The following is a 14610-nucleotide window of genomic DNA, read 5'->3' on the forward strand; positions in this document are numbered from 1 at the left end:
ATTTCTCTGATTCATAACACGGACGTCCAGGGGGAAGCTGAAACTGTTCGCGATAAAGCGTAACGATCAGACGGGATAACGAGAAGAGAAAGGGAAGGCGAACGTCCCGAGGATATTTTTTCGAAGACACAATCTTAGTTCTTGGAACGATACGGCCTGTTCTTTGTCTGGATAAAGGAAACGGAGGATAAAAAGGAGGCGCTTTAAAGCTTGTTCCCGATGAGAATCATTCTCCAGACTGGCAGACACTACTTCGGCTATCAAGTACAAAAAACTCGCCGCGAACCATTTTTACCGGATATAAAATATAGCATGTAGTTGAAACGTGCACAGTTTTTCCCTTTGTGATCGAAAGTATAACTCGACGTGCAACTTAAGTTTGTTACCTTGTTGCCGATCGACGTCCATCTCACTCTCTCTCTCTCTCTCTTTCCATTTCGTTAGCCAGGTAGACAATTAATATTAAACATCTGAAAAATTCAATTCAAGAAATAACGATGGTATTTGTAAAATACAAAGTATCTTTTTTTTTTATAAAAAGTAAAACATCCTCGTATAGTCGACGGTTTAAGACTTTTCTATTCTATCTATCTACGTACATCGGCATGAAAGAGAATCAATTATTACGTCCGTTAGATTTATCCCAATTTTAGTGTGAAATTCATTGCACTTGAATAAAAAATATCGCCGTAATACGACGCCTATTTTCATTGAAATTTCAAGAACAGAATATAACAAAGCTGACTGTAGCACAGTATCTGAAGAAAAATACGTTGTCATCCCATAAATGGAAACGAATTTTTTCGCCTCTGACGCCACAATATTTCTCGTTTCAAGCGTGAATTCGCACTCGCGCGTTTCAAAACGGCCAACTCGTCTCAGAGGGAAACGGAAAGGGTGCTTTTTACTCGCTTCAGTCGTGCGTGGCGAAGCGTCGCGAAACGAACCTTTCCCTAATGCTCCAGAAATTTGTCCGGATTTAGCCTTGTACCACGGTCGTTTCGTTTTATTTCGCCTCGATTTCCAGAGCAAAGACACGCAAAGTGTCAAGAACACAGAACGTTCGCTGAAGCTAAATTATGAAAATTTTCGTCAAGTCGTCCCCGGGTCGCTGTTTAACGTTATTATATGCAGCCAGACCAGAGCAAACTTCGCCACTTGGATGATGCACGTAGCCAAGAACTACGGTTAATGCTGCACCAACCAGAATCTCGAGTGGCTCGGGTTACTTGAACTACCGTTTAACTTTCCACAAGAGGCGAATCACGCAACTGATTCGCGCCACATTTTCCTCTTTAACGTTGTTCGACCTTATGAAGATGCTTCTCGAACACCAGCAAATACCAGCTAAGATAATTGATCGATTTAGTACGGTGTTTTGTTCGTACGCAATACATGCACTAGCTGACAAAAGCGTTTGTACAATTACGACAGAAAATTTATGTTGGTAAGATTTGAAACCAATCTGAAAATGTATAGAAGAGTTACATAATACTTATTGCAAATACATATATTTGGTGTAAAATTAGTATTATAGCCTGACTGTTTCATTGCTAACAATGACAATTGACTGTTTAAATAGCTATATGGCCTTTGTAAAGTGTATTAGTTGTAATTTGTAATTGATGCATAAAAATTTGTACAATCGTAAAGATCTCGCTTAAATCAACTAACTCAAGTATAAACCTTTGAAATGTTTCATAGTCGCTTCAAAGCAAAAAATAACTTACAGTTACCGTCTTAGGATTCCATCGAACGTCTCTCGAGTAGAGTAAAATGCGTTCGATAAAGTGGTTCATGAAATAATGTCACGATCCGTCGTAATTGGACCATGAATAATTTAACGAACGTCGTTGTTCGTTAATCGTTGCGATATTTGTGTTGCGAAAACGAAGGAACGTAACGATTGATCGTGAATTCGAGGGTGAAAAATCAAAACGGGGAGGGCCGATAGCAACGTTAACGGCCACAACGGTTAATAAATCACTGAGTGGAGTGGGCCTCGTCAACATTAAATTGGTGCTAATTGGCCAGGCCGAGAATTTAGTTTAATTCGATTCAGCCAGGCCGGGCAAGTGGTCGACGTTTCAGCTATCCCCCAGGAGAACCGGGATTTCTAAACCGCTGCCTACCCGCAACTGTGTATTAAGCCACTGAATACTTCAGCGGCTATTATTCTATGTCGTGCTAGGGATACAGGCCCAATTAAATTCCATTAAGCGTTTTCCGGAACATTTGACGATTAATCTCACGATCCGGCTACTAACATCGATCGACCAGAATCGTGTACAGAGTCTGGCTATATAATCTGTGCAGGCTAAGAGAGGGGTAATTAAACATGGTGGTTGATGGTTTCGTGTTATAGGCACAGGGAATACGTGAACACGTATTGTGTTTTGGTTTAGAGAAAATTATCAAGATGTTCAATTAAAGAGATAGTTTAAATTAAAAAAAAAAAGATAAGTTTCTACCACCGAGCAGAAATAAGGAAGAAAGATCTATAATTAGGATTAAAAAATTTGTGAAATTTTGTTGTTCAATGTTGCTGGTATATTGTATCTGTGGCAGAAAGTTCTAAAAGATAAATATGACCTGATGAAAGCAAAATAGGAATAAATAATTATGTTTCGGTCTTAAGAAAAATAAACGCTAATGCTCTCAAAGGCACTTACGTAGTTTTAGTGATCGTAACAGAAAGATAGTCCTAGTGTTAGTGCAATACATTCAAGATCAAGGGATCCATAAGATAGAGTATGTCACGTCTCGTTCCATTAGCTAATAACTCATCGTGAAAACTCGTCAACAGATCTGGTATTATCAGTAAACTGCGCATGTTTATGCATTTATTGGGAATTCGAAGGTATAAAAATCTACAAACAAGATTTACTTAACTTTCGTTTCATTTGGTATATTTATGAAACTATGAATTTGCATAAACACGCACAAATCTAATTATCAATTAGTCTTTCAGTTGCATTTAAAAAAGTTATTCGAATAGAAAAATAAACCATAAAATAAGGATTATAAAGAGTAAAATAATCTATGATTTTAGGGATAAATAAAAAGTAAATAAAATCTACCAAAACAATCAACATGTTAAAATGCAAGATTTATTAAATGTAAAAACGTTATCGATCACTGGGGACGATCTTGTCAAGATAGAGTCGCGAACGTGTTAATATGTTTCATTTAGCCCTTGTAATAAATAGAAGCTAAAAAACTTGGAAAGGAATTGGAACATTTTTATCAGATGGTACACGTACTATGGAACATTTACTTTCTTGGAATTACAGTGGCTTTTATGCTCAAACAACGACAGAGAAAATAACCGCCAAGCTAGGTGGACGTATCGGGACCAGCTTACACATATTACAACGAGAGCAACGCAGCTCGTCGCGTATCGAGCAAAACTTTCATGTTAGCGACGATCGATGGATTCGTCTGGCGACTCGCGAACACTTTTGCCTCGAAAACACGCGATGTAGCGGAAATTGAAAAAGTCCACGGCGATTAGCGTTCCTTCAGTTACATTTTTCCGGCTTCTATCGACTATCATTTCTCGAATCAAGTAATGCTTCCTTTCGTCAAAAGTTTATTAAATCGTATCTTGAACGATTCACTAAAATGAAACTATTTATAGTAAACTACAATAAAAATAACTTTGCAGATTCAAAAGTATTTACTTGTTATTGTTTACTGTTTGTTAATCAGTCAGTTTGTTAATTCCAAATTACAGCATGTTCGATATCGATCGGTTATTCTCTGAAAATATCTACCTCCAATCGGCAAATTCACCGAACGTGTCGAAAGTAACTTCGACGAGGAAAAAGCTTTCATCGCAGACGTAGCCAGCAATTAACTTGGTGTTGTAAATATCGATCTTCGATCGATGGTGCTCTCATCTCGGATTTGCACGCAAGCTGTTTCAACGATGAGCATCGCGGGATCTGATTGCGGTATCGAAGATGACTTCCGGTTGAACGAAAACCTCGTCGAAGGGAAAGCTCTCCATTTTAATTCAGCTATTGAATCTTTTTTCAAGCGGTTTCGAAGCGCTCGCGGAAACTATGCAATTCGAATCGCGAATTTTTTCTATCAACGATACTTTGAAGAAACCTCTTTCCATAAAATCGATATTCTTAATATTCTTAATATTCGTCAGAAGAAACAGCAATATGATGCTTTGATCTTACATATGAACGTGGAACGTTATGCATGTAACAGGCCTACATTTCTACTATACAGTTACTAGACTGGCGTTTCAATTGATTCTTTTTACGTTTCTAGATGGGTAGCCGGCGAGTGGAGCGTGTGCAGCGCCAGTTGCGGAGGCGGATCGAGGACCAGAACCATTTTCTGTACCGAGGAAAACGGCAATGAGACTACGAAGGTAAAAAAGAACTGGGATAAAGATAATTTAAATACGCGGAATTCTTTTATATTAAATTCCCGGGGGTTTTCGCTTGGATATCCCCCGTTTCTTTCCACGGGAAACACACTATGGCGAACGTTCTCCAGACTAACGTCAGAAGAAGCGAAACGGAACGAAAACGTCGCCAAGCGAAAGACAGATCGATCAGATTTTATTTTCATTGTATTATACGTAACCGCGTAACCGGAATTCTATTCGGTTTCTCGGGAAAGTTGAACGTTTTCCGGATTTAGTCGCGTCTAGTCCACGGGATTTATGTTTACGAAATATACTTCGCAAGTACGATCGGAGCCGTGCCAACGATAACGATAATCTAATCGAAATTTCGCTCCACTTTATCGTTGGAATTTCCCGTTGCTGCATCGACTCCTTTTACGGCTCGTAATTCCTCGTTTCGCGCCGATCTCGCTAATATAAATCTCAGGCTTGACACCCGACACAAATATAATTGATAATTTCATTCGTCTTTGAGACTTTACGACAGTGTTCGCAACACGATCTCTGCTAGAACTGTCACAGAGATACATGCCTATCCATCCATCCGTCTGTCCATTCTGGTGCCTATGACAACCTGGCAAAACCCACGAACCCTAACCTAGTTCGGTTCGTTTAAACTGCAAGGGCCGTTCGCGGTTCTCTGTCAACCACCGTAAAATCCTCTCATCCGAGGCTCGACAAGAGCAGCCGGGGAGCACACGTACACGTTGAAAATACGTATGGTTAGACACGACGTATCGTGCACCACGAGGATTTGCATCTTCTTCTATGCTGATCCCACTGTGTCATACCTGAGCAATGAGTAGATGATTCTCTTAGCGGTAATATGGAACATAATAGGTGCGATAAGAGCACGTAGAATATCCAATTATTCAGATAATATAGTTTGATAAACATTAGAATTACTGAAGAATCATGACGGTCGTGTCTTGTTATAATGTTAATGAAATTCCAAAGTGCCTTTTTTTTTTAACACACACGATACATTCATAATAGATTTCTAGAAGCGTTTAAATACTTTCGTATTCGCGAGATATTGTATATTTGCAAATCTACAAAGTTTCTATAACAAGTTACAAATTTTGTCCACAAAATAATTTCGTATCAAATATTTGATATAAAAGAATGTTGCCAGAAAAATTATATCTTTTTTTACACATTGAATCGGATAAAAGATTTAAATCATTATTGTTGCAGCTGCCTGACCACAAGTGTAGCAGCACGCACAAGCCCCGTAACCAAGAAACTTGCAATACCATCTCTTGTCCCATGTGGGAGACGAATAAATGGAGCGAGGTGAGTACAAGACAATCTCAGGTACCGGAACGGCGACCCTCGCGCGCGTACATGCCGTGAACATGCAAAACGAGTAGGAGGAGTGATATCGGTGCAGACAGACCAAAGTCATTCGCATGATGGTGGAATTTAGGGCTCGACGAGATGCCACGAGGAAAGCAGTATTTATTACCACCTAGTGTGACGGTCTTTCGACCTACAGGGGGTTGCGCCACAGCAGTATTTATTACCAACGTCAAGATGACTCCTCTACTAGAGAACGGTTTCTAAATCGGCCGAGTTATAAACTCATTTCTCATCTTTGTTTCCTATACAACGAACGATCTTTTTTCCTCTCCTTATCGGAATTCTAAATTGTTTCGCGCAAAACTCCGTTCTCGACGAAAGACGAGTTTGGAAACGTGTCAAGTAGCGAATTGATTAATTCTGCTTTGATGCGAGTGCAAAAATTTGATATACGAAAATTAATTATTATTTAATAGGAAAGTCCATTTTCTGCAAAATATAGTTTCGAATGAAAAAGATTTCTCTTTACACCATCGACTTGTTTTTGCATATAGAATAATCATGCGTCCTGTCACGCTATACATATCTATATTCAAAGATCATTCAAAGATCATTGTTACATCAGGAGCATAACAGGATTTTAATCGAAGCTATAAAACGCGTGCAATTTCGCGTCGAATAAACACGGGGGAATAATTTCTATCTGGCAGAGTTAACGTCGTTATGCGAGTTAGACGGACCTTTTGTCTCTTAAAAGGACGTTAACGGGCTTCGTGGATGAGGCAGACGAACGTGTAACCTTTCTCTATCTGGTTATATCTGTCTATTCGTATCAGGAAATCCGATTTCCTCCGGGAACAGTAAACAGGTCGGGCTGATTGTTGCAAAGGGAAATGAAACTCGTTCTGCAATTTGCTTTGTGCGAGCCAGATGTTTTGTTATCGCGTTTCACTGCGAGTTAACGTTAGCCCAAGCAGCCGCGGGAATGCAATTTTATCTTTCTTCCCTTTGATTGGTTCAAAATTTTGAACCATGTCAGTCGAATCTTTTAAACAAAAAAAGAAACGTTTGCTATCCTTTATCCTGTATATAAGGAATACTTTGTACTGTATGTACATATATGTAAGAACATATATGATGAACTTTTAAGATCAATTATACTGATATGAATCGTAATTACATGACTGTGTAAATACATTTAGTGTCGCTAAGGGAAATTTAACTGAGCCAAGAGAACCCTTTTACCAGTCGTATGTCTATTCTTAGCCATCAAAACCATTCTGATCGTATCCTGATCAATACAATATGCATATCTGAGTCGCACAATGCAGTCGCAAAAGATTAATCAAAACATCTATATGGAGGCTTTCGCAAACATCCGTGACACGACTTCTCTGGTGAAAAAATTGTAGCACTCAAACCGAAAACATCGTGGACGACAATAGCGAGAAAAGGCAACGCAACGAAATTAGCGGATCGAGGGGCCATCGTTCAAAGTTATTTAGAACTTTCTCTTGTCCGTCTAGAATGAATGACGAAATGAACCACGAAACAGTTTTCTTCCTCCCAGTAATTTTATATCCCGTTCTGCCCTTCTGTGGTCGGAAAACACTTAATTTGCTCAAACATTTTTGCCTCTTTCCCCATTCCCTTTCTGTTCTAACGACATTAACGCCTCGGTAAAGCGTTTCGGCGTCACAGCCAGCCAAGTCCAAAGAACTTCTTGTCTGATCTCACGCGCGCCAGAAATTCGCTGAAATCGGATTTTCTCGAAACCGAAGGAACTCGACCGAGCATAACAGCTACCGTGGATCCACCAATAACCCACGGGAAAGGCGACAGGTTTGAACGCGTAGAAATGGAAGCAAACGAGGGTAAATTTTCACCTTCACGACGCAACCATTCGAAGCGTCTGAGCTTCCCTTCGCGAGAAATGCGTAGCCTGGTTGCACTTACTTCGTCCTCCGTCCCTTCTTCCAAGTGTATCTACACGAATTTCTCCCTTTACCTCGCGATTCACCCTCTTTCCTGTCGTATCTACCTCCCTGATGCTCTTTCGGCACTCTTTGAGGATGTTCCAGACCGCATCATCCACCGACATCAAACAGAACGATTTAGTCGTCAAATAACCTTCTTCTTGTCCCCTCGATTCGCTCCTCTCTGGGTTATCTGCAGCCCCACTTCGCTCACACTCGCGTATCGCCCTTTCGAGTATTCGAGCAAAAAGACGGACACGCCTTTTTCCTACGATGCTCGTGGCTGGTCCGTGTCGTAAGAACAAAAAATGCGTAGTCGTGGAGCACCGTTTCCAGATCCAATAGAAAAACGAAGGGATGAAACATGAATATAGGAGGCAAAAAACAAGGGCGAAGAAGAGGGTAGAAAGTGTTTTCAATAAAATGAAATGCTCTATCTGTTGCGATCGCGGGAAACGAAACGAAACACGATATAAATGAAACACACAGGGATTCCGCGTGTGCATCCCTGACAAAATATTTCAAGTCATACCGCGAGCTACGAGTAATTCAATTTCACTACGTACCTCTATATACCATGTGGGAGAACATGGAATTTTAATAAAAGTAAATAGAAAAGGGAACAACTGTACGAGAAACAAAAAAGAAAAAAGAAGAAATATTCGGCAGCGATTTTGCGGAACATTTAACGAGACATTTCACATGGGTTGAAAGGCAAGAAGCCAGGAACGAGCAGAAGACAAACGGAGGGGAAGAAAAAAAATAGCGGCGCGATAAGAGGTTCGAGAGGAGAGGCGGAAGAAAGTGGGAAAGGCGCGTGAAGAAGAGGGTAGGAGGGTGCATTCTCGTGGAAAATGCCTCGCGTTGCTCCACGAATTCATCGCTGCCGATTGCATTCGTGGTGGACTCATACGTGCACGTGCTGTGTCACACGCATACGATGACACGCCTATACATGCATACAAGCGCAAGTACAAATCGATTCGAGACACAGCATCAAGAGGCTCGCCGCCAAGTGCGTCGCCGTTGCAGCTTTGCTGCAAAGCATGCACCACGGGTCCATGACTTTGCTAGAAGGTTTCCACGGAATTCGTACGCGCTTACCGCGTAATAAATGCGATTCAGATACAGAGAGTATACATTGTAGAAGGTTCGAACGACGACCCAGTGGCGCCTAAGGGAGTTTCAGGACTCGTTTTGGCACGATACTCGATGACCGACTCTCTTCCCTCCCATTCCTTTCATGCTGTACCCTGTTCTATAGTCACAACCATTTCTTGCGTTGGTCGAACAACTGTGTGTCCTGAAAAGCGCGATATCTGCTGGAAGCATTCCAGGCATTTGGTTTCGAGGACATCCGATTTCATGCGTTTATGGAAATTTAAGTCCCGCTTTCCCGACCTCTTGGATTTCATTCCGATTTCTGTTTCAGCTCGATGCATTGAAAACTTTTCCTACATTGTCGCTGTTATATACGAGCATACGATAATTGTGAAACTTGGAATTCAACTTCGTAGCTCGTCTAGCAATTTCCCTAGTTGGCTACGATCGCCGTGGAGATCGTCGTTCCATATCTAGAGAAATGTGCAGCGAATTAATACAAGCCGATGCCATTTATCGTTAGTAAAGCCCAGATGTTCGTGCATTTAAAATTTTTAAGGGAAAACCGCGGAATATAGTTATGTTGTAGTACAGAGAAACACGCAAGTATAGCACTCAAAATATAGCGCTCGTTATGATATTTAGTAAGTGAAACGGGTTTCTGAGCAGGTGTTCATGCATAAATATCCGCAGTCCATTTACTAAGCACAACTTTCAATCACAATTACAACTCCTCTGTTTTTGATAGGACAACCTGGTTAAAGAGAAATATCATCGGAAATGTGAACGGTATAAGATCGTTCCGGTGGAGAAGAAATTAAAGTAACTTCGCTATGTAACTTCACGCGGGAGACCGTTTCGTTTATATTCAGAAACAAACTGGAAACGCTGAAGAAAGTTCTGGGAACAATAAAATTTTACAACATCGTATCTCAGACTGCCAGGCGCGAAACAAGGGAAGCAACCGTTCTCGAATGGAACGGCCTGAGCAGAAAAGTGACTCACTTCGCGTGCTCCCAGTGTTGGCTGATGCAACCTCGAGCAGCAAGAATAAAACTGCAATAAGAGGTGCAAAGAGACGCAACAATAAGGGACAACTTGTACGAGAGAAGGTCGCGTTGCCTGCTTTCTGTTCTCTATCTTTCTCTATTTCCTCTCCTTGCTCGCAGAGAACGAGCAAAACTTTTCATCTGGTACACGCGAAGTGGGAAAAATCAACGGAATTCCCAGCGGAATCCGCCAAGCGAAGTTATGCTTTATTCATGAGGGCCGCTAAATGCACTCGCGCATCCCAGATACGTATTTATTACTGTTACTCCTCGATACGTAAAAAGCACGTCGGTATTTCGCGAATCGTGCGGACTCATAATGGCAGCGGGTGGTGACAACGAAACGTTTTCACTTCGGAATATTTCAAGATCCGCGTCTCCTATAGAAATGAAGGAGCGCAATGGGAACGGCACAAAGGAAGGAAAAAATTCTCGGCTGCAAATTGAAAGTTAAATTTCGTTTCCTCTCCTCGTTTCTTCAACTCGGAGATTACCGATTCGTGTCTCTTCTAGTCCCTATCCTTCGTCAATAGAGCACATATATATTCACGTATATGAAAATAACAATGAGAAGAACGTTTTTATATACATTTTTATGGACTTTTTGATTTCTGACACTCTTTTATCACCCTATTATCGAAAATTAAAACAACATGTTAGGTACGAAGATGTAATCGTTATGTGAAGTTTTGTAGAATCCAAAGATACAATTGTTAGGACAAACGATATTTTAATACCTTCGATAGAGTGATATTATTATTAATGAGCAATATTTAACAATTTTGAAGAGAATGAAGACATTGACAACTAACTACTATTTGAAAACAACTTCTCTGTGAAAAATAGAAAATATAATTTGTCGCGTTCTTCCCCTGTAATTTCATATAAAAGCGCTGTTAATTTAATACCTACTCGTTCCCAAAGTGACGAATGTGAATGGAAATTTACGACGCTCAGAAGATGATGGAGGATTTGCCGATTTATTCGAAGACCACGATGCTTTCCGAAAAATTCTTTCGGCAGGGAGCAAGCGGTATTAAAGCATTCTGCGCATTGATCTTCGCGATGAAATCGTTGAGTGAATGTGGGACTGGTTTATTACGCACAATACAGTTCACGAGGGCGAAGAATCTAGTCACGTAGGTACATGACGAAAGGGATCCATATGATTTATGACTCTTCGTTCTTCGATCAATACGAACAACGATCACCTTTTCGCTACGCACACTTGCAAGATACCGTAAGGCGAGTATATTCAATGGAACGATATTTACCAAAGCTACGATTCCATCTATTCATGGTATCCCGTCTAGCTAATTCAGATAATTTTAAACTATCATACGTCATATACGCACATAATATTGTACACAAATGGTAAATTATCGTCGATTACCTAAATAATTACTTAATTACTTAATAATTAATAATTACTTGATAATTAATTCTGCATTCTCATAATCAGCCAACTGGCCCGAATTAAATGCCAGTGAAAATGTCTGGAACCTGGTCAAATCATCTGAGTATTCATTCTTGACCATTACATTACAAAAATTAGAAATGTTTAACAAAATAATGAAAATATAGAGGCAATGCGTACGGAACAACGCTCGGAAGGATACAAACTATAACGAAGACAAAGAGAATACGTATAACATCTCGATAAATGATAAACGTTGCTATTAGAATTAGCTGACGGCTCTCGTTAAACAAATGAGACTAAAGTTTCCTAAGAAAGTGAAAAATATTGAAAGTTCCGAGTGATCTTAATTAAATAAATACAGGCTCTGTAGACTGAAACTCATAATAAATTCAACTAGGGAGAAAATTGACAATGTTCTACCGGAACTTGGAATCATCAATAACTGTGTTTTGTCGCCGATTATAAAAATAGGAAAGTAGAGGACGTTGTACGATACAATATCTGGTGCTTATCAGTGTCGATAACAAAGGCGGCAAACAGCGTGCTTTCGAGAACGATACGAAAATATCCCTAGTCACGTGTAAGCAAAAGTGTGTGCAGCATGATTTACGGCTCATCTCATGCTTGATCGATACACAATGGCCTCACTCCAGCTGACGAAGGAAACGTTGCAGCCTGCCAGGAGCAAGGAGATGGCGTCGGTATCCTTTTGCCAGCAATACATAAAGGCAGCCCTCTTATACCCGTCAGCACGGTAATGATTTCATCCGAGGCTACAGAGGAGGAAAAAGAGTGAACGGACGGGAGAGAGGTAGAGGAAGAGAGGGTGAAAGAGCCACCACCGGAAGACAGGAATTGATAGATTTCTCTCTTTTGTGAGCTCAGGAGCCATGCAAATATTGAACTGAAAGCACAGGGCTCCTTAAAGCACTTCCACGATATCGGACCTCCTTCTTGATGCTTTTGAGACGAGAGGTAGGGATGAAGGAATGAGGAACACGGGAAATATATGCTGAGATCGGATGGAAGTTAAAAAACGGAGAAAGGAAATGAGAGAGAGAGAGAGAGAGAGAGAGAGAGAAAGAGAGAAAGAGAGAGAAAAGAAAAGGAAAATCGGAGTGCACTAAATGAAAGCAAAGTGGAACAAAAAAGAACAAAAAAAAAAAAAAAAAGAAAAGGAAGAGAGGAAAACGAAAATAGCGATTCAAAGAAAGAAGGGTAGATCGGTTGACGAGACGAAGATATACTAGCGAAAGAAACAGAAATAATGGGGCTGAAATAAAGTAAATGATGAACGGATAAAGCAATGGAAAGCGAAAGGAGAAAAAAGCTTAGAAGTAAGTAGATAAAAAAGGAAAGGTAAATGTGACGAACGATAGAATAAGGACAGAAGCAAACAGCAGGAGTAAAGGAGAAGGCAGAGTGGCTAAGTCGAGTGGGTTTCCGCTTTTCTCGTTCATGTCACCTTTCCACCTTCGACGTCTTGAATGATAGCTCTGGTATCCGGATTTTTGCTCACTCTCCTTCTCGCTCGCGCTTTTAAACCGCTCAGACCATTCCTCGTTCTTACCTCCCCGATCAACAGACTTTATTCTGGTTGAGAGAAGTTTGAGATCACCACCGTGGCGCCTTCAACGAGACATTCTGCTTTCTTACTCCTTACGACTCTTTCGCAGCGAGAGGCTGAAAATGGTACCTACCGGTTGAGATTCGGCTGCGATTTGATCCGACGTAAAAGCGAATCTGATCGATCCTGAAAGAAAGATTCCAATTGTCTCGTCTTCGCGTTAATCAATTCGATTAAACTTCTACATATTCTCCATAATCAAAATACAGACACGATACAGACAAACACTGAATTTGTCGTAAGTAGAGTGTAAATTTTCATATACTTCTAGAAAATTGAAAGTTGTAGAAATTCACAAAATACAGATATAAATTCACAATATGCCAAGATATATAAAATATGCAAAATATAATATCTATTATTCTATTACTTAGCTGATGAAACAAACTTCTGATTCAGTTTAGTTTGGATCTATAAAAATGTAAATTTGCATAAATTCGCGCAGTCTAATTATGGGGATAAATATAGCTTGACAAATTTCATATTAATTAAAGTGAAGAAGCAATCAATGATTCTTAATTGTATTATCTCAATGTTGCCGTGTTTCTTAGAGGTTTGCTTCGCGAAGAGCGAAAAGGCCGAAAAGAAGAGTTTCTACGTCACGAGTGATCAACGGAAGCAATTACTTCATATCTTCCGTGACAGGAAGCAAAGAGGTCGAGCACTGTGCTTTGTTTCCGGATTTACAACACGCTGAGAGGAAATTTGTTCGATATTTCTGCATGTCACGTCGCGTGTACGCGAGACCCACACATTCAGCCTATAATGAAGCAAGAAATTCGTTTCTCGAAAGTTGAAAAATGTTTTGCAGCGTATCGTCGATGCTTAATATCTTCTTTGAAAATTTATCTCTAAAAAAGTGGAATGAAATAAATCTGTACTTGAAAGATGAACTAATTTAAATCCATGTTTTTAAGTCAAGTTATATAGACATTTTATTATCTATTTTCATTATGTCACAAATGAAGGAACATTATATAACGATATGAAGAATATATATGTATTATACATCTTATTTCTCAATAACAATTTTATTCTAAGCAAATTGTTTCAAATATTAAATATTATTTAGTTACAAATTCGAGGAGATAGTTTCGGGAAATTGTCTTCTGAAAGGTTATACTTCCAGTGAAAAGCAGATCAGTTACAGAAACAGTAAATATATCGTGACAAAGATTGCCATCCATCATAGGCCATCATATAGAAAGATATTCTTGAAAAGTATCTTAACTCGTTTTTTCTTCTGCCCCTTAACATTCTGTGGCAGACCTCACCCCGATAACGATCTTCGAGGAGTCGTTCCAGAAGAACCTTTTAAATTGTTTGAACGTTAAAATGGAACTTTGCAAATACCAGTTAGTATACGAAATTAGATTCCACAGTGGCGTCACGAAACTTTATTGTTCCTTCGCCCTGCCTTTCCTTCGTATTCTCCCCTATTTCTATGGACTTTATCCTGCCCCGACTTCGGTATTATCTCGCTTCGTATCCTCTTCTTGTTGTGAAAACCGTGTTCCAACTAAAGCTGCTCACAGTTGCCAAAATAAAAAGTTAAAAACGAAACGGTGTGTAAAACGGGACTTGGTGGTTGCATAAACTTTTCCAAATACTTCATATTCACGATCCTCCAATCTCATCGATCCAACCAGATTCATAATTTCCTATACTTTCATCTGTTATTCAAGTGTACATTCCGTTCATGAGAA

General features: G+C 39.9%; 1 protein-coding gene across 1 annotated transcript in view; it reads left to right on the top strand.

The window, feature by feature from the left end:
* LOC117204053 (protein madd-4-like) overlaps positions 1-14610 on the top strand; it is a 252796-nt gene that overhangs the window by 227544 nt on the left and 10642 nt on the right. The window contains exons 9-10 of the mRNA XM_033441053.1: positions 4288-4390; positions 5627-5725. Coding sequence (XP_033296944.1) covers positions 4288-4390; positions 5627-5725 — 202 coding nt within the window. The remainder of the gene's footprint in view (positions 1-4287; positions 4391-5626; positions 5726-14610) is intronic.

Source organism: Bombus bifarius, unplaced genomic scaffold (genome assembly GCF_011952205.1).
Source record: "Bombus bifarius isolate JDL3187 unplaced genomic scaffold, Bbif_JDL3187 scf7180000007977, whole genome shotgun sequence".
Classification (NCBI taxonomy): Eukaryota; Metazoa; Arthropoda; class Insecta; order Hymenoptera; family Apidae; genus Bombus; species Bombus bifarius.